This window comes from Pipistrellus hanaki, assembly GCF_964339955.1.
Source record: "Pipistrellus hanaki genome assembly, chromosome: 8".
Taxonomy (NCBI): Eukaryota; Metazoa; Chordata; class Mammalia; order Chiroptera; family Vespertilionidae; genus Pipistrellus; species Pipistrellus hanaki.
In genome coordinates this window covers 80,280,799-80,302,990 of record NC_140510.1, presented here as the reverse complement: position 1 = coordinate 80,302,990, position 22,192 = coordinate 80,280,799, and the positions used below count along the sequence as shown (strand labels likewise).

At 35.7% G+C, this 22,192-nt stretch overlaps 1 protein-coding gene across 1 annotated transcript in view; it reads left to right on the top strand.

Moving 5' to 3' along the window:
* ERBB4 (erb-b2 receptor tyrosine kinase 4) overlaps positions 1-22,192 on the top strand; it is an 823,165-nt gene that overhangs the window by 767,782 nt on the left and 33,191 nt on the right. The window contains exons 21-25 of the mRNA XM_084891653.1: positions 4,995-5,150; positions 7,774-7,849; positions 8,999-9,145; positions 11,811-11,908; positions 14,114-14,284. Coding sequence (XP_084747779.1) covers positions 4,995-5,150; positions 7,774-7,849; positions 8,999-9,145; positions 11,811-11,908; positions 14,114-14,284 — 648 coding nt within the window. The remainder of the gene's footprint in view (positions 1-4,994; positions 5,151-7,773; positions 7,850-8,998; positions 9,146-11,810; positions 11,909-14,113; positions 14,285-22,192) is intronic.

Below are 22,192 nucleotides of genomic sequence, written 5' to 3'. Positions count from 1 at the left end.
CTTCGATCAGCTGCCTCTTGCACACTCCCTACTGGGGATATGCCTGCAACTAAGGTACATGCCCTTGACCGGAATCGAACCCGGGACCCTTTAGTCCCCAAGCCGACACTCTATCCATTGAGCCAAACCAGATTCGGCAAAAACATATTTTTAAATGCCCCTAAAACACGTCTACAAAAAACTCCCCTCAGTGCTGAGTGATAGAATGCAGAGACTTTGGTATTGTCAATTACTCATGAACAATATTTTCCAGTATTGAAAACTTTGAACTATCTTGTTCTAAACTTTATCTTCACTAAATTCCTGAATTTGTGAAGTATTTATAGAGGGCACCAAATCTTTTAATAGATTCCCTAATTTTTGGTTCTCCTTGGATGACAACACCTTCAGGTGAATTATATTAAAATAATACTGTGAACAATAATGGTTCTCAATTTTCTATCTACACATTAATAACAAGTAGGTTATAGGTATATGTATCATCATTTGCAAACATGTATTGAATACCTACTGTGACATATATTAGTTGAGGTTTACAGATTTTCTGCAATAGGCAATTCACGTTAATGAAGGTAGGTGATTCTTAGGTACACTAAAACTATTCCTATCTAAATATGGAACAATGATGGAGACATGCTTGTTCTGTACTTCCTATATTCCAGTTACTATTTAAGTGCTTTACAAATATTAATCATCTAATCTTTACCACAACCTGTGACATAGGTGCTATTATAGCTATTTCAAGAGGAGGAAGGTGAGTGACAGAGATTTTAATTAACTGGCCAGAGTCACACAGCTGGAACAGGGCAGTGCTCCAGTTTGATTCAGGCAATTGACTCCAGAATCTCCACTCAAACCCACCACACAGCCTGCATACCCTGGGGCCAAAGCAAGAACTGAGTTTCCAATTTACATGATTCAAATCCCTGCTATATTATAAAAGGCTCTATTATTTAGTTGTATTTTACATATAAATGCAAATAACTCAATTGCCTGCGTTTTGCCCTGAAATTCACAGAAATATCTAATACTTTTTCTCAAAAGTACTAGAATATTTTATAGTTATATGACTGCACTGTGTACATAGATTTCTGTATACCCACATGACCCTGTGACTTATGGAGCGGAGGTAGGCTTAAATATGCAGATATAAGGGCCACAGCAAGGGATCAAATCCAAGTGCCATGACCTGTGTTAGCACCAGTTTTCTCATATTTAAATTGGGTTGAAATCAGTATGCATCTCATAGGGATAAGTTAACCTACGGATGTAGAAGTGTTTAATTTAATGTATGCCATGTTCTAGGTATTCAGTCAGTGTTAACCGTGATTGTCAATGTCCCTGTTCCCATAATGCACTCCACCTGAGCAGCCATGGTAAGGACATGAGAGTTGCTACGGGGCAGAGTAAAAGGTTCCTTTTCAAACGATACCGCGCCCCTCTATCACAATATGTGATTGTTCTTTAACCATCTTTGAACTTGAAGGGATATCAGTTTATTTTTCTCTGTTTCTGATAGCTACTTGCCTCCATAATTGCATCATGTTCTGATTGAAGGAGTGATTTCATTTTGACAGAGTCTAGCAGAGAATATGACTCTAATGAGAACTTCAAATAAAGAAATTCGATCTCCAGGGCTGTGATGTGCAGAAACCTGTTGTTAGCAATCCATAGGCGATTCAACACTCTCCTTCAGGGTGTGAAGGTAGAACTAAGGTGGCATTCAGAATTAAGGATTTAAAGTGTGCATCTGTACAATAAGGTTTCAAGTCACAAAGCAACCATACAAATGTATTTTGATGGCTTGGTAATACCATAGATGCTTCTGTTATTATATATTTTAATGGTGGTTGGGTGGGTGCTGAAAATCGTATACAGGTTGTCATCTGGTTTCCTGAGTTGACTTTTCATTATTTTGAAGAAAATACATTTTCTGGATAAATATTACTGAGGTTCAAGATACTGTGTCACTTGCTGAGGCTTTGTGTATGGAGATTTAAAGAACTTTAGAGTTTTTGAAATTTTGCTTGTAATGTAGACTATGTCAGTAGATTCTTAGTGAATGTTAGTTCCCCATTGGTATAGCATATATCATTATTCCTGCCAATGTTTAAGAAATATATACATCGCATTTCATTAGGATGATATTTACTTAAAGGAATCATTATCTATCCAAATTATATTGATAGAACATACACACACACACACACACACACACACACACACACACACAAATTATTCTTAAGTTATTATCCTTTATTATTAACTCAGTTAACTAGGCTAATGATTTTATTTTAAAAATGTACCTTGAAATTTATTTCCTAATATTCTTTCTGGCCTAGTTTAGTTGAAATTTCACCCACTCATGTATGTAGAAGCTGGATGAGTATCATAAAGGACACTAGCAGAATAGTGGGATCCTGAAACAGAAGACCAGATGCTCTCAATTGGGTACATCTAATAAATAGCTAAAGAGAATGTTTGAAACTTGCCTGGTATGGGAACTGAAAATATATATATGAAAAATGGGTGTAGCACATAGACTGCCAGTATACAGCCTTTATTTTACACTATGTGCTGTGACAGTGGCTCCTGACTTCAGCTAGATGTGTGTCCAATCTATCCTCAGGACACAGATAATTGCCTCACTCTCCTTTTTCAAACAACTTCAGCATCACTACATTGAATGCTGCACAAAATGCCAGGACAAATTCTCTACCATGACATGGAAGGGACCCTTCTTTTTTTAATTTTTTTATTTTATTTTATTGATTATGGTCTCACATAATTGTCCTTATTCCCCCATTCCCATCCCAAACCCCTTGGGTCTGGTTTCTCCCTAATTTTCCTGCTTCATCACTCACTGTTCACTTTCCCTTATATATTATTCTCCAGAAAATTAAAAAAAAACAGAATGACAAAATGCCTTTGTCCTAGTATGCCATGTTATTGATGCCCCTGTGCTTGTTCTCTCTATCTGCGGTTTTGCCTTCATCTTGTCCAACTGGTGGCTATTATTCAGATGGTACTTATCACTCAGTATCTCTTTAAAGCCTCTCTCACAGGCTTGCTAGGCTGTGCTACGAACAGTCCTTAAGATACAGCTCTGCTTACATGCCTTGCATGCATCACGCCAATCCACTGGAGTTTGTATTCCACGTCTGCCCACTTCATTAACGTATCTCTGTCCTTCTTTAATGCAAAGACTTTGACTCCTTGTCTCTCTGGTGTCTAGCACAGTGCTAGGCACATAGTATGTGTGTCCTGTAATTATGTGTGGATCTGAATAGTAAGTTGCCTACACGATTTCCATATTCTGATAGGAGTGTGGCAAGAGAGAAAATAATGAATATTATTGTAGACATTTCTTAGAATGACAAAAATTAATGGTGATTATCTCTTAGCCAATATGTTGTTGTTGTTGTTTAATCTTTCAAGTCACCTAAGGGCTATATGTTTTCAGACTCACTTTATTCTAGAAATGTCCAATTTGGCATAATCAAATAGAAAGCACTATTTAAGAAAGAGGGCAAACCCCCCATAAATCCCAGTCATGGGTTGATTTCAGAAAGCACTAATACATGTGGTGTCACCAACTGCTGACTGATTGGACCATCTCAGGCCCTATCTCCACTGGTTGTGTTTAATGGACATTTCTATAGAGTTTGGCTCATGATGTTGTTTGAAGCAATCTTCTCTTTACACTACACTGGGCATACAGTTCATAATTTTCTGACCTGTGTGATTTATGTGTCTGTTTTCCACAGCTTTTGTTTTGATATCAGAAACCATTAATCCTTCAAAGTCCTGAAGTTGTAATGTGAACTGCCAACAGCATTGATTTGCAATTGGCATGAGAGTATGCTTTAACCATTTACAAAAATTCTGATTTGCTTTGGAATGACAACCTTTTCTTTTTACCACTGAAGTATTCCAATAAAGAATACCCTCTGACTCTTTAATAAAAATATATTTACTTAAACAAAATATATTCACTCTGGGCCTCTGAATTCATTTCCTTGGCTTTATATCAACCTTTTCATTGAAGCTAGCGTTTGACTCTTAGTTCCCCTGCTGCTGAGGTAATCATTAATAATTATTGCTTCTATGAAATTTTAACAATCTCTGTAAATACTAATATATGTCATCTATCATAAGCGACATATATATATATAAAACATTTATACATATCTGTATACATATGTATATATATACATGCATACATGTTATATTGTAGGGTGATCCAGCTATATCTCTTGTTGGCAATCAGCAATACATTTTATTTTTAATTACCCTATATGTTTCATGAAGACAACATATTAAAAGCTAATTTGAGGGTCATTAAAGCTATGTAATTTCATTCGTGTGTTCTTATAAACACTACAAATGTCACTGAAGCCTTTTTTAAATTACAGGCTTTTAATGATGCAGGGTATTCTTCACTTTTTGCATAATTAACAAGATTAATCTAATTCTGCAACCTTGATAAGAATCTATGTTGGTGATTTGGGCACCATCAAATCTTTATATGAAATACCTTTCAAAATTATGGATAGTTGTATTTGTTTGGAGCGGGCATGTATGGGGAAGATGACATGACACAGGAATTATTGAAAAGAAAACAATTAGGAATATGTGGATCATTCCAAATATATGTTAGCTTATCTATGAAGACACCTGCACACCTCAGTAATGAGAGTGTTTGCAAAAGAGCATCAAGTCTCTAGGGGGAAAAAATGATATAACATTTAGCTTGTGTGCAGGTAATTTATTCTTCTTTATAGGAATTCCGGGAGAAAATGCAAAAAGCTATTTGTTGTTCACTTTTTATCCCAGGTTTTCCCTAAATTTTGAAAATATTCCAGGGATCTGATTCACTTAGAAAAGTTAAGCATTTTACACTAAATGCTAAAAAAAAAAAAAAAAATGCCCTTTTAGTCAACAGAAAAGATGAGGCACTCACTGACTATCTCGGGGAACCTGGTGTTTTTCAGGGAATGATGTATCTGGAAGAAAGAAGGCTTGTTCATCGCGATCTTGCGGCCCGTAATGTCTTAGTGAAATCTCCCAACCATGTGAAAATCACGGATTTTGGACTAGCCAGACTCTTGGAAGGAGATGAAAAGGAGTATAATGCTGATGGAGGAAAGGTGAGTATCTTTTTGAGAGCTATGTTGCTTGTAAGCATATGATGGTATCCTTTCATCTACTTGTATTTTATAGGAAGAAGCCAATAAGCCTGAGATTTAGGAGATTACATAATCCCAGTTCTACCATTGACAGTGTCTCCTGCCAGGGTAAACACATACAGAGAGAACACATTGCCAACTTCTCTTTCTCAAAAGTAGCTCAAATATAAAAAAGAAGAGAATTCTCACATATACTTGCAACGTGGGACATAACGCTGAGTAAAATGAGCCAGACATTAAAAGACAATACTAGTTTCTACTTATATGAGATACCTAAAGTACTCAAATTGACAGAGACCGAGTGGAAGGTGGTTCCTAGGGGTTAAAGGAAAATGAGAGTTATTGTTTAATGTGTGTATAGTTTCAGTTTTGCAAGTTGTAAAGTATTCTTGAAATTGATTCTGTAGCAATGTAAATATACTTAACACTACTGTACTGTACACCTGAAAATGGTTAGCCTGGTAAATTCTTTTATGTGTATTTACCACAATTAAAATTCTAAAAAATCAAAAAAAAAAAGTAGCTCAAATAAAACAATGCCTGTCTGGACCCAGGCAGTCCTTATGTGAGGTCCAGTGTGGGAAAGTGGGCGGGTCCTTAGGGATTCCAGAAACTAAGCTTTAATCCAGGGCTACAGAAATTATTGCATTGGTCCTAAAAGCATAGAACTGACTCTTACAGGGGATACAATTTCTCTCTCACAGGCTGGCGAGAAGCTTGGCTGCTTACCTAGAACCGTAGGAAGATTGACCAGCCTATTTAACTTTTAATCCTCCTAGAACAGATAAAACAGATCCCTCTTATCTGACTTATTTGTTTTTAGCTTTTATCATAGTGTAGGCATTACCAATTTACTTTATTTATTACCTGACTCTTTCCTCTGTAACTTGCTATATCCCAAGGGGTCTGAATAGCTATAGTTTCTCCTAACTTTTCTGACCCTCCAGCCCCAGGCTCTGCCTGACACCTGTGGTCCTGCCTCTCTCATCCACCAGATGTTCATGGCTTGGGTTTTTGTCTTTTTCCATTCTTGGCTGACCAACCAGTAGAGTTTTATTGTGGAGGTCCTTCTAGCTGGACTTGGGAAAACTTAGATAAGGAGAACCAAATGATAAAACAAAAACGCAGTCTTACCTTCTGCTGACCCAAAGCTAATACTGACAAAAATTTGTCATATAAATGAAGTGTTTATCATATGCTTTATTTAACATGGACCATCCAAATATATTTTATAAATATTTTGAAGTGATAGGCTTCTAAATGTTTATCATTGATTTTTTTATATTCAGTTCTTACATAACCATATGTATTCAAATATTACCAAGAATACAAAAATTATTTTAAAAAATACAAATGCAGTTTTGTAGTATTATCTGGCTTTCTTCTTGATTTTATTAGCCTATTTTGCCTGTTTATTACCCTATCACAGCAGTTTGAGACCAGAGCTTTGAAATTCACTGCCAGATTGCACAGGAGCAAAAGTCTATAAATCACATGACTTCACTTGTCTTAAGAACATACAGCTGTAAGATTTGTCTAAAGCAAGATTCATTATAGCTTTAAATGCCTAGCAACCATTAAGTCTTTATCAAGCCACCTGTGATTTAACCTTACTTCTTCAACACAATGTCCGCAATCCATAAAGTCAGCTAACTCCTTGCCCATAGGGAAATTATTTTCAATGTGTCTTCTGTTCCCTTTCACTGCATGCCATGATTCTGTCATGGAGTTACCTTGGTATCACCTTGGTGAGCAGCCAACCTCATGCTTTCAAAGGCCTATTTAGTTTTAAGCTTTCAACTGCCAAGTAGCAGTGTTTATCTTTATTCCATAGAATCTAGTTATATTTTCAGCTACATAATGCTGCTCTTTGTGGTGAAACGCATTCTGCTGACCCATCGGCAGCAGGGTATGTGAGCTGAGTTGTTTTGCTTGTAGTGATGGTGGGTGTGTACGGATTCCCTCATATTCTTTTATATAATTTCTGTACTGAAAATGGTACAAATTTTCAATACTAGCTGATCAAGATGAGGGATATCATTTGGGGTTGGGGACCAGAGCAAGACTAACTTTGTATTTCAGTTTATTAGGTGTTTTAGTGCCCCAGTTATATGAAAGGAGAGGGAAGGGGCAAGCATGGAGAGTCTATTTCACTGGTGGGCTGCCATTTGTCTGACGGTGAGAAGGGATAAGTGAGAATTCAAGGAGTCTGATTTTGGGAGAGATATGATATGACCCCACTTTGTAGAAGTACGTGTGTTGGTGTTTAGAATTGTAAAACAATATTAGCTAAATTTAATTACTACATAAATTAAGAATTACAAAAAGTGATGCTTATTTTGTTAGTTTAGTTTTCTCTGTTTTTGAAGATTTTTTTTAAAAAATAAATGTATCTTTAGGTTAAATCATTTTAAGAATTTATAAATGTCAATTTATTTGTTCCCTGTATTGAAAAACAACATATTTACATTTGCAATGCAAACAGTCAAAAAATATATAATTGAAGCAAGACTCACATTGAAGAAATCAATGTAGAAAATATTTTATATAACTATAAAACTTTTACTTTTTTATTTCTCAATAGATGCCAATTAAGTGGATGGCTCTGGAGTGTATCCACTACAGGAAATTCACCCATCAGAGTGATGTCTGGAGCTATGGTAAGTAAATGATACTAAAAAGTTATATGCCTCCCACCATGACTGCCCACCAGGAGCAGCCCAATTGGCCCTGTGAGGTTACTTTCCAAAGAACACCTTTTTTCATTCATGGAAGTGTTAGGAGCTTAAAAAAGACTGCAGTTTGAGTAAATCATTTATTACAGATGGCAGTGGAAAAGAAAACATAGTCTTAATTAATAGGTTTTACATGAAAAGATACTGAATATATGCATCAGTGACACTTCTCTTGATAATAGTATTGTGCTCAGATACTGATTTCTGAATGTAGAGTCTTTATCCTAAGGAAAACTATATATTTTAGTTCTATAATTACTAGAGCATAATGAAGAAGAGACATGCAATGTATGTATTATTGCTCAAATCAAATCATTATTATTATTATTATCAAATAATAATATCTGCATGCTAATATTTTAGGTGTTTGCTTTTACCAAGAAAATTAATGTTCTGGTGATTCAAGAATGGAATTTTTTATGTAAAGAAAAAATGATTGTTAATTTCTTTCAATTTTGTAATCCCCACTTCACATGTATAATATCTCACATATGGATTATTCCCACTCAGGTTTTCATATGTCCTAAGTAAATGTATCTGTTTTAATTCCACTTATTATCTTTGTGTTAGTTGAAAAGTGGGCCACAATTATTTACCCTGACAAAAGCTAATCATTCAGGAACACCAGCTTAGCCATTAGAACTTTTAATAGCAAATATGTTAATCTTGAGTTTAGTCAATATCAGATTTTACCTGCAATCCTATTTACTCGGTGCTGAATACACATGCATATAGTAAATAAATTGTTTTGTCTGCTCTCAGGCGGTATAGTGAAACTTAACTTGGGTCAGCAAACATTAGCATTATTTATAAGTACATGGGGAACAGATTTTTTATTCTGATTTTTGTCCTGAATTGTCTTTGCTACACATTAAAAATGTCAAGATAATATTAATTGAATTTCTTACAAAGATTTTGTCATTGGGTGTCTAAAAATGAGTAGAGGAATCAGAAGAGCCTTTTTAAATCTATTTTGATTGCCCTCGGGGGGGCATTCCTTGGCCACTTGTGTATTGCTTAGTTATTTCAAATACGTTTTAATATGCTTACATAAGAATTTAATCTCCAATTTAGGAGTCACCATATGGGAACTGATGACATTTGGAGGAAAACCCTATGATGGAATCCCAACCCGAGAAATCCCTGACTTATTAGAGAAAGGAGAACGTTTGCCCCAGCCTCCTATCTGCACTATTGACGTTTACATGGTCATGGTCAAATGTAAGACAGCAAAATAATTTCATCATCATTCTTAATAAATTAATCTACCTGCATAATGGTTTTGTATATTGATAAATATAAAAGTTCAAAAATAATTATGGAAGCAGCATGTAAACACCTGTGCATTTTGTGATCATTATTAAAATGAAGCGGTATCATGCCTCTGTGGTGTGATGTCAAATTATATGATTTTTATCATTTCCATGGCAATCAAATTGTCTTACATAAAGAGATGAAACTAGTCGCAATATTAGTATTTTTATAGGAAAACTAGAGGCCCGATGCATGAAATTCTGAGAGGGCCTTGACCAAGGCCCCCTGTGGCTGCAGCTTTGTCTGGTAGGAAGGACACATGGAAGGACATCCAGTCTAATTAGCATATTATGCTTTTATTGTTATAGAAACCAGGCTAAATAAATGATCCTATCTTAAATAAAGACCATATTGACCATAACTCTAATACATAAGATGGCTGTCCCCATGTGGTCAAAGATGGCCACCCCCAGGTAGACACAAGATAGTGGCCACAAGATGGCCTGTAGGAGAGGGCAGTTGTGGACAACCAGGCCAGCAGGGGAGGACAGTTGTGGGGGGGGGAGAGCAATAGGCCTTCAGGGGAGGAGAGTTGGGGGGAACCAGGCCTGAAGGAAGGGGCAGTTTGGGGTGACAGGCCTGTAGAGGAGGGCAATTAGGCATTGATCAGACTGGCAAGGGAGTGTTTAGGGGTGATCAGGCTGGCCGGCAGAAGTGGTTAGGGGCAATCAGGCAGGCAGGCAGTGAGTGGTTGGAAGCCAGTAGTCCTTGATTGTGAGAGGGATGTTCCAGATTGGAGAGAGTGCAAGCTGGGCTGAGGGACACCTTCCCCCAACCCCATGTACAGATTTCATGCACCAGGCCTCTAGTCTAAGTATAAAGAAAGAAAGCTTGAAATTGATAGCATAAAAATGAATGACATGGAAATGGGTTTTTGGCCACAGGAAATGAGCCAGGCAAAGGGGAAGTGGGTAGACACGAATCTATATTGAACTAAAAAGATTATACATGTTTACTTATTTCAATTTGATCATTTGTTTATGTCTAGCTCTTTCTTTTATTTCTCCTTTCTCTGCCTAGGCAAGTGTTTTAGAAGCCAGGGCTCTTAATTTAAATAGAATTAGAAAAGTCTCTGGAGTTTTTGACTTAATTTAAGTGAGCTTAACATTCAACAATCTTTCTTGTGTAATCTGGGGTTTTCCCCTTTTGATTTGCACAGGATTAGCAAAGAAACAAACTGGTGAAGGTGAATAAGCATCTTATTAATAAGAGACTTTGGACCCAGGTCTACCCTATTTATATTCATGACATGTGTGATACATTCTGACAGGGAGGGAAGAAATAAAACATGTGCTTTCCAGTGCAGGTCAGCATGCCCTTTTCTCTAAGCACGGTTCTATTTACTCAATATTTAGTCGGAGGGAAACTGAAACCTCGCTGTGAAGTTAACCTTTTTCTGTTCCGATGTGTTCCAGAACACGATCTTCTTATTAGCATCTTGGCATCAAAAGTATCACTTTTCCCCCCCCCGCCAGTGGATGCGTGTAGAATACAGAGCATTTCAACTTTGTTAGAAGAAATAAAAGTTACGTGTAATTAATAATATACAAAATGACACCCAAATACTTTCCAGAACAAGAATAAAAATTGAACTCCTAGGCAAAAGAGAAAGGAGCTCTATGGCTTTATTGGCTCAAGCACTGACCAGAAGTCTATGGAAGAATGTTTAAAAAACATGCACTCCTTATGTAATTTGATCCCTTACCTAGCATACAGGATGATTCAGATACTTCATTTAGATACCCTAATGAAATAATGAAAAATTAAGAAAACTTTGCCCAATAGGGAGTTTTACCTTGCTTTTAGGAGTTTTAGTGCCTAAGAAAAGGGTCATTTGGCAAAAACATCAAGGAAAGCTAGGTACTTTTATTTTTGTCACCTCATCAGCTACACAGAGCCTGGGGAGATAAGACCCACTTTAGCTAGACTCCCAGCTAAATAACAATGCATACTTGAAAATGGCTGAGAGAATTTTTATTCTGAAAAGGCTAGTACTAAAACAAGATAATGGTGATGGCTGAACAAGCGTTACCAATCACTGTACAGTAGTTTGTTGTGATTTTTATTTCCACCAATCAAGAAAAAGATACCATTAAAAAGTTGCTTTCTATTCTTCTTCTTCTTTTTTAATCCTTTGTGCTATTGTACCACATTATAACCAAACCTTTTATTCCATGGCTCTCCTGATACAGAATAATAAATTATATTCCAATCACCTCTTCTATAACCACCAAAGAAAAGCTTTAAAAGAGAATTCTCTCTGTACCTAAGAAAAAATTATCTGAAAGTCTACTAAGTTAGTATAGTTAAAATAGGTTATATATATATTTTAGGAAGAAAACAATTTTAATTTAGATCAGGAAAATAAAAATTTATGTTATTCTACAATATATTAAATTTAGTTGTGTCAACAAACTGATTGAAGTGGAACCTTCATCTTTTGGGTTGTTTCTTTCATTAACTTTCTTTGTTTTTCAAAACACTATTGTAAAAACATTTTTAGCCTATATTTTCATAAATTCCATGTCCCATTTCTTCCTGATTATGACTTTTATTGCATGTGAATTTCTAGGTTGGATGATTGATGCTGACAGTAGACCTAAATTTAAGGAACTGGCTGCTGAGTTTTCCAGGATGGCTCGGGACCCTCAAAGATATTTAGTTATTCAGGTGAGTACATATGCCTTAGATTTTTAACAATTTCCCAATGGCAAACTCACTCCAAATATGAGTGATATCTGGGCTTTGAAACTGTCGAAATCACCCTCACAAATAGACTAACTAAGCAGAACATCATGTGAAATGACTTGTGAAAAAGAGCTTTTACTTGATGTCAGAATTCTTCTAAATACCTTCCCTTAGTATTCAAGTGCCTCTGCTATTGAACAGCTAGATAATTATGATTATTCATCTACACAAAAAGCCTTTATCCTGAGACTACCCTTCTAGCACTCTGCTTTTTGTTAGCGTTATGTGTGTCATGTTCATTATTATAATCTTCTCTTTTCAGATCAAAAAAGGATCGATTTTTATCTTAATCTTATCCACGATTGAAGACAATAAATTAAAGCTTCAATATATTGATATTTCATTTCATAGAAAACTATTTTTAAATTTGTTTGAGGAAATATGTAGTATCTAAGCATTACTCAGATTCAAATGAATTGATATGCATATCCTATCTAATAAAAGAATAATATGCAAATTGACAGTCACTTTAACACACAAGATGGCTGCCCCCAGATGGACACAAGATGACTGCCACAAAATGGCCAGCAGGGGAGGGCAGTTGGGAGGAACCAGGCCAGTAGGGGAGGGCAATTGGGGGCAATCAAGCCTGCAGTGAAGGGCAGTTAAGGGTGACCAGGCTGGCAGAGGAGGGAAGTTAGGGATGACCAAGCCTGAAGGGGAGGGCAGTTGGGGGGAACCAGGTCTGCAGGGGAGGGCAGTTGGGACCAAGCCTTCAGGGGAGGGCAGTTAGGGGTGACCAGGCCTGCAGTGGATGGCAGTTTTGGGGAAGGATCAGGTCTGTAGGGGAGGACAGTTTTAGGGCACCCAGGCCTGCAAGGGCAGGCAGTTGGGGAAGGGGACCAAACCAGCAGGAGAGAGGTTAGAGGTGACCAGGCTGGCAGGAGAGTGGTTAGGGGTGACAGGCTGGCAGGCAGAAGCGGTTATTGGCAATCAGAAAGGCAGGCAGCAATGCAGTTGGGAACAAGTAGTCCTGGATTGTGAGAGGGATGTCTGATCAGGCCTAAATGGGCAGTTGAACATCCCTCGAGGGGTCCCAGATTGGAGAGGGTACAGGCTGGGCTGAGGGACACACACCTGGGTGCACAAATTTCATGCACCAGGACTCCAGTAAATTAAATAACAGGCCAAAGGAGTTCATGTTTAACACTAGAAAGAAAAAAATGGGTTGGGAGCCTTAGCTGGTTTGGCTCAGTGGATACAGCATTGGACTATGTGCTGAAAGGTCTGGGTTCGATCCTGAACAAGGGCACATGCCTGGGTTGTGGGCTCAATCCCCAGTAGGAGGTGTGCAGGAGGCAGCCAATCAATGATTTTCATCTTTAATGTTTCTATCTCTCTCTTCTTTTATGAATTCAATAAGATATATTTTTAAAAATAGTTTGAGTAATTTAAATATATATTATAATCAGGTAATTTAAGTATATATTATTATATATATATATAATATTTTCAGTGATGATTTTTACCTAATCCATAAACAAATAGACTTTGGCTTATGTGGAGAGCAGCTACAGTGTTTGGACAGATTCAAGTCTCAGACTAATGAGAGGGCACATTACCTCATCTATATGAAATAGACGAGGTAAGAAAGAGTATAACAAGGGTTTGGGTGTCTCTCCCACTCCTATTTATGCTTTATGCCACGTGGGCTGTGATTTTTGAATGCCCTCACTTCAACAGTGTTGTGTGCCATGGGACAAATATAAGCCTGTGCATCCTGATAACTCTACACTATGAAACAAACCACCCTAAAAACAAAGATTGATAAATCAATTGCCCTTTATTATTTATTCGTAAAGTCAAACCCCAGACACCATGTTGGCAGTAAAGCTGACCACTACTCTCAGATCTGAAATGTGTTTTGTCTTCCTCAAAACATAGCATTTTGCTTTATTCATCTCTGATGGCATTAGTGTATTCTTTTTTGTATTAAATGTGTTTTCCTTATCATATCTGAGCATATTACAGGCTCCTTTATGGCTGGCAGTTATGCTAAAGAACTATTTTTTACATGAGTACATGCATTTCCAAGCATTGGTTTTGATTATAAATTTACTGCAAAGGCCATGTATTTCAGATAAAAGGAAGAATCAAATTTTGTGTTTCTCATGGGCAATCTTTTAGGGTGATGATCGTATGAAGCTTCCCAGTCCAAACGATAGCAAGTTCTTTCAGAATCTCTTGGATGAAGAAGATTTAGAAGATATGATGGATGCTGAGGAATACTTGGTCCCTCAGGCTTTCAACATCCCACCTCCCATCTATACGTCCAGAGCAAGAATCGACTCAAATAGGGTAAGAAGTAATTATATATCAAGCATCATATTAGTATCATATTATTACTGAGAAATGAAATTATGTAAATATAAAGACTAAAATTACAAAACATTTTTATATCCCAAATCAGTGTGATTGCTAGCTTAAAAACGTACCATATGCCATACCAAAAAATTGCTATAGTAAACTTGTTATACATAGTTAATTTGGGAAGAAAAGTATAGCAATACAATATGCACTTTGAAATATCTTCAAGATTCCAGGAGAAATATTTTATTTACCTTAAGTAAGTTAAAACAAATATTATTTTTTTAAATTCAAAAGCCAATTCAAATAAAGAAAACTGCACATGTATAAATAAATAAAAGGTTTTTTTGTGCTTTTTTTTTTTTAATCAAGATGGGCTTTCTACTTTTCTTTCTTAATAAGATGATATAACTTATTAGTCAAGAGGTACTATCAATACAATTCTCTTTCACTCAGAGACCTGAAATATTTTGTCAAGTTGAAGCAGAAAGAGAAAATTGTTCAATTCTTTGAATGAAATTAATAGTATTAGGAAGACTGCTTAATCATTTTTGAAGATGGAGATTTAAGTTTTGAAAGAAACTTCTGAAAAGAATTTGCATTTCACTGATCCTATTAAGCCCATTCTCTATGAATATCATTCTTTTTCTGAAAACTGCCAATCCATGTATTCATTTATATGTTTATTTTAAAATGTTACTCATAATTCATTCAGCATGTATTGAGTATCTCTGCCTGTGAGGCATTATTAGACAGGGGAGATTGAAAGGATTTCGACATGCCTCCTGCCCTCAACAGTGCCCAGTAGATGAAAGAGACACAGCTATAGAGACAGAGTACCACAGTATACTTGTTGTTACCAAGAACTGGCCATTTATAGCAAGGAAAAGCAGTAAACTAATGCCTGTAATTTTTTTTTATTGAAAAGGCATAAATATGATGCTTTTTTTTCCTAAAGAGTGATTCTTTTCTCTAAGTCTCCTCCTGCATCTAAGAACGTTAGAACTTGCAGAACAAGGAGCATTCTATTTGCCTTGACCATGGGCATAACAAAGCGTTCACCTTGCTGCTCATTCTCTGAAATAAAGTTGACAGCAGTAATAAAGCAATACCTAGTATTTCTTATGTGTCAACACTCATAGAGTCTCCTAATCTTTCCAGCAGCCCCATGGAATCCTATTATTGTTCCCATCTTAAAATCTTCACAGAGTGACGCCATTTGACTAGTGTCACACCGTGAGCCAATGGAAGAGCAGGTTTCTAATGCATGCAGTCTGTCTCTACTACACAAGCCATTGCTTCAGAGTGAATAGAATGTGTTATTTTTATGACATGGTTGTTCTTATTGACACCAACCTCAACATGTTATTTGGGGAATTCCCAGGTGATTTTCTTATAAAATGCATCCCCAATCTGCCCCCATACCTTTTGCCCAGCCTAGAAGGTCTGATATAGAAAGAGTCAGTGGTGGAGACCTCACTATATTTTTCTTTTCTATGAAAAATATGTCTTGCATCCCAGTGGGGAGGGGATATAACTAAAAGATTTAAAAATTAAACCAACTAATAGATATTTACAATGAGTCTCTAATGGGAAGGAACAGCCATTAGATGTATGAAAGGGGCACCTTTCTTTTGCTCTGTACATTTAGCAAAATGGCCACATTATGCCTTCGGTACTTATAATTCTATATGACAACTTTATATATTTTTATTAAAATGGAAATTTCAAGGAAATTGTTTTCCTTCCTTCCTTAACATGAAATGCTACAAAGTCCAAAAGCTTGAATCTTTATCTTCTCATAAGAATTCTCAAATTCCAAAATTCTGTTCATTTTAATTTATGCTCAATGCAAGGAATGTTTAATAAAATTTACGGTAACTAAATGGAATTAATGAGAAAAAAGTAGAACCCACAGGAGGAATTACTCAGTCTTCAGCCATCATTTTATATTCTACATTATTATTTAAATAGTATTATCTGTAGTATTCTTTTAACTTTTTTTGGTCATTGTTAAAGGAATTATGCTTAAATATCACTTTCATTTTCAGGCATTAAAAAGTTTTACTACTCATCTATGTTATTCTATTTATTTTTCCAATTGGGCTTTATGTAAATTTATGGTAATTTCTAACATGTGAAAATTCTCCCACCCCCTTCTTTTCTATAAAGCTAAGTTATGTTATACTTAGAAAATAGGTTACTTCAATTTCAGGACAACTTAGGTGGTAAAGAAACATCTTAAAGTGAATTTTAATCTGATGTTTCTTAAGAATATTCTTTGGACTTTGAAATCATAATATAATCCAGTTTTCTTGGGTGGTGACTGCTCACTAGCCAAACATCTTTAGGTAATGTTCTGAATAACTTTATGAGTTTTTTTCATTTGTAAAATAAACACATTGATATTTATCTAATATGGTTATTAGGCATATGACTTTGAAAAATGCAGAGTATCTGAAGTGCCCAGCAAGTAAACACTTCTTACCTTCTTTTTAGAATCACCCAGAGATATTTGGTTGAAGACCAACCAACTAAATAAGAAAAGCAAAGTCTATTTATTCAGAGAGTGCTATAGCAAAGGCATCAGCCACCATCGCTAATATTTTGGCAGACTCTAAGGCAGACAGAGGAGAGAGAAAACTTTATAGGGAGACAAAGGAAGGCTTTGGGTATGTTCTGCTTGGAGCTGTTGTCCTGAGGAAGCTGAATGTGGGCAGAGTAGAAACGGGGTATCTTATGTGATTAATTAGGGGTACATATTTGGCTTTTTCTGATTGTTCCTAATTTGAAAGTGGGGACAAAGATGAAGGAAGCTGTTAGTTATTAAACAAGTCTTGGTGCCTGGCCATTGTGACTCAGTGGTTGAGTATTGACTCAGGAGGTCACAGTTTGATTCCAACCAGGGCACATGCCCAGATTGTGGGCTCCATCCCCAGTCAGGGGAGTGCAGGAGGCAGACATCCAATGTTTCTCTGTCATTGATGTCATTGTCTCTATCTCCCTCTTCCTTCTGATTTTCTAAAATCAACAAAAACATATTTAAAAAAATTTAAGTCTTGGTAATTTGAACCAACTGTTACACAAGTTATCGTTTAGCTTCCTGAACTGCTCTTAGAGATAATAATATGGCTTCTTACAAATCTGACTTAGCCAACTGGCTTTCTGGGCCATGTATGGCACAAACAGTTTCCTGGAAAGTTTGCTGTCAGTTGTGGGTTAGATCTCTATTTTTATATATGATCTGATCATTGTCTGTATAATCAATCCATCTCTAGGTTTTAGGTTATATTGCTAACTTTTTTTTTCTCTCTCTCTCTTGATATATTTACTTAAATACATTTTGCCCAACATTTCAATTAAATGCTCAATACAGTTTTGAAATTTCTGCATACATTTATTTTCTGTTAATTCAGGTTTTTTTTTTTTTCTTTCAAGTCACCTAGATTTTTGTTTGTTTGGTATAATGAACTGTACATTAACTGCAAGGGCAATGGATAAGTAATAAATGAATGTAGCTAAATAGATTGTAGTTTTAATAATAGTAGAAAGTTTAATGCAAAAGATTCAGTGCATTTTTTATACAGGATGACCTAATTTCGGTTGTTACAGAACCATTCAGTCATTTGTGATGAGGAGCTTTAAAGATTAAGTGCCCCACCTTTTGAAAACATATCAGCTAATTCCAAATTATCCAGGCCGGTGGAGACAGGGGAGGTATAGCTGCTGCATACAGTGGAGCCAGAGAACTACCAAAAATTTATTGTTAGAGTTTAAACGTTCTCCACTTCTTTTTGATTTATTAAGGAATAACTGTATTAACAGATTTGTACTTTATCCTTCCTGTTTTCCCTCACTCTCCCAAAGATGGGTATATAAATGAGTTGAAATATGACTAAATATATTCAGAAGAAGTAAAGGATGAGTCAAATAAGAGTTTGGTACCTCAAATTTTTATCAGTTACTCAATAATTGAGTATAGGCTAAATATCTGACATCTCAAAATATGTGACTTCTATGTATACTTTATTTTGTACCACTATCACATTGCCTTCAGATAAGATTTCATAACTCTGATAAACATATTTTAGTAAGGCTACCACACACATTGTAGTTATCTTTGATGTTCTTACCAATTCATCACTTTAAAAATAGAAATAAAGCATTGGGCTGGAACCGGTTTGGCTCAGTGGTAGAGCATTGGTCTGCGGACTAAGGGGTCCCAGGTTCAATTCCTGTCAAGGGCATGTACCTGAGTTGCGGGCACATCCCCAGTAGGGGGTGTACAAGAGACAGCTGGTCAATGTTTCTCTCTCATCGAAGTTTCTAGCTTTCTATATCTCTCCCTTCCTCTCTGTAAAAAAATCAATAAAATATATTTTTTTAAAAAGAAAGAAATAAAGCATTGGTCTCCCTGTAAGATTTATAATATTGTGCTATACATGTTTCTAGTAATGCATAAACTAGTGGAAATTCAAGCAAAATGATGATGCAAAAACAATGATGTTATTCTAAATAATGACATTTGAAAATATGAGAATTTCATTTGCATTTGTCTTTGCAGTCCAATAAATCAAAATCATTACCTTTATTTTATGAAATAATAAAAATAATGATAATGATATCAGCTCTAACTTACTGAATATTTACTATAACCCAGGTACTATGCTAGGCGCTTAATATTAACTATTTCAAAAAGCTCTATGAAGTAGGTGCTAATATTTGTCTGATTTTAAGAGTTGAGAAAATTGAGCTGTGAAAAGTTTATGTAACTTACAAATGATAAAAAGCAGAGCTAGACCATCCAGCTTTCAATAATCCCACATGGAGTCCTGTTCTTGACATAGCAACTTACTATTGCATTTCTTGCTATTTATGGAATAAACACTTTTGTTTCACTCAGTGGTAAGTAGCTAACAGTAACAAAGTTAAATGTCAAGAATTTCACATTCTAGAACCAGTGCTTTGATCCTTTAGCCTCCATCACATCATTTAATCAGATTGTTTGTTTGTTTTTTGTGTCAATGATGAGAAGATAGAAATAGAACACCTGTAAGTTGTTGTTTTTTTTTTCTGATTTAAAAAAACAAAAACACACCTTACTATAGAAAGACTTTTCAAAATGAAGATTATATTTATGCACTGATTTACTTGTGAAGAGTATTATTTGGAAAATGACCGAAAGCATGTTGGACTGCTCCTCTACACAACCTTTTTTCTTATGTGGTTAAATATAGAAGAGAAATACCCCATCACTAAGGAAGCGTCTGGTAGCTAAATGATGTAGTGGGAAAACTTTGTGATGATGTTACAAGGTTACACTGGTTGAAATTTACCAAGGATCAATATCAATTCTAACTGCAGATGCTACTTGATGATAAATGATTGTAGACTCCCGATATTGGTTTTACATTTCTTCCAAAATATGTCAAGGATTCCTGCAAAATATCCTTAGTCTGATGCTTTGGATTTCTTGTTTTGTTTTGTTTTGTTTTATGCCTTATCTCTTAAGCCAGAAGTAGGAGCTCTTCCTATTAAGACATTCTATATCAGTGGGTATTTTTTGTCACAATATTTCCGGTAATGCCTTGAACTGTCCGATTGATTGTGATGAAGAATTAAATTAGTTAATATATTGACTGTTTATTATGGTCTCTAGGCACTATGTCGGACATAAGGGTGCAGAGTTGCAAGACATAGGTTTGTGCCTGCAAAGAATTTATATTCTAGTTGAGGAAATAATATTCTAAGAGCAGTATGCCAGGTGTTACAAGAAAAATACGAAGGGAATCAAATAAACTAAAAAGGCTATAGAAAGATATTTTAGCTGTGTTATTATTGCAGGATGAAGCTAAACATGTAGCTTGAAACAAAGGTAGAGTGTTGATAGAGCAGGTCTGAAATTTGTCAGAAGGCAAACAACAAAAATCCAAGAGGAACAAAGGCAAAAAAAAATGCGTTTCTAAGTTTACATTTAATATTCTGGTATTTTGTTTTGTTTTGGGTGTCTTTAATTCAAAGCCTTAAAGCTATGCTAATACTGGCTATTACCCATTGGAAAACCTCGTATTAAAATGACAACATCTCTATACTGTACATGCTTGAAAATTCTTGTAATTTATCTAAGGAAGTAGGATGGGCCTTCTTCCAGTTTTCTTACTTTTGGTCAGTGTTATGAAGGTTGGAATCTCTTGCTTCTCATTAAAATCACCCAATTAAAAACAAAATGTATTTTGGCCTTCTTGAAAAAGAACTCTGAAATTCCTAATTTCTCTTTCTCCTACCGTGACTCTAATTCAGGCCCTCACCACTTCACAGGAATTACTATAGAATCCTCCTGACATCCAGTTTTTTTAAAAAATGTACTCAATTTCTAAATATAGTGTTAATATTTTACCAGATGAAGAAAAATATGAGTGACTATTTCAAGCACCTGATCATTTATCAGCACTGCTTCCTTTTATATTTTGGAATAATAAAATATTATTATTTTGAATGCACCTACTAGTATCATTTTCATCACTGGGATACATTTGAGTGATGTATATTTTATTCAGTCTCTCTTTATATGATATATAATCCTATTGTCGCAAACAGTTGAAGGACTTTTGAACATTTATCCAAGGAAATGTCTGGGTCATTCCAGTTGACCAGTCCCCTGCAATTTATTTTTTACTACTCTCTAGCTCACACCACACAAATACCCAGAGCTGTAAGCATTATTACAGCATTGATCTCTTTCAAAATATAGATCATGTTGGTGCTTTCTGTTTTAGATTGAGGGTATGGCCGAAACCGGTTTGGCTCAGTGGTAGAGCGTCAGTCTGCGGACTGAAAGGTCCCAGGTTTGATTCAGTCAAGGGCATGTACATTGGTTGCCGGCACATCCCCGGTAGGGGGTGTGCAAGAGGCAGCTGGTGGATGTTTCTCTCTCATCGACGTTTCTAGCTCTCTACCCCTCTCCCTTCCTCTCTGTAAAAAAATTAATAAAATATATTAGATTGAAGGTATGGGTAGGTACCTGATTTATTTTAACAAAGAGTTATCTTTGCTTTTGCCTTATGAATTTGTCTTTTTAGTTCCTAAATAAGAACAAGTGTCAAATAGCATTTATTTATTATTCCAATTTCTTGAAAATTACAAAGATTTTTTTAAAGTACTAATCTCTCTAATTTTTTACTAATTTGAGAGTATCCCTCACCCTTTTGAATCATTACTTTATATATAACAAAATATCAGTATCTTTTTGCATAATGTCCTCTCTACCAGTGACTATCTTAAGATCTGCCTATATTGCTTTAGTTATACTACTCTTCCTAAGCTTTTTTTTTCCTCTTTAACAAAGCATTTTTTACCTAGTACTTATCTTTCATAAAATTCTGACTCTATAAGGATTTTCATTAAGTTTTGGCCATAACATCTTGTTAAAGATAATGAAAAACCCTCTCTAGTACAAGTGGATTCTTCACTTAGGAATAACAAACAAAATTAAACTTTTCTTTAATTTCTTAAGTAATAGAGAGACCATTTTTACACATCTTTTTAAAATTGTATCTCCAGGTCTCATAAAAATCACTTCTAACAGATTTGGACTTTGGGAAGCACCTCCTCATTATAGGATATTACTCTTTCCTCTATAATTATTTTATTCTTTAGAGACTCTGACTTTTCTGTTGGAAAATGACTGCCTCGATTCCTTTTTAATATTTTTTTCTTACAATAAATATTACCCTGTCTCTCTTCTAGCTATAAACGAATTCTAGCTCTCCCTATGTCTAAAGCTAAATATTAATGCCTATAAATGCATGCTTGTGCATGTACTAGAGGTGGGATATTTCTTACAGCATGGTACATCACTGACCCCCTTCCACCCACCTGCCCCCATGCTAAAGTGCAACA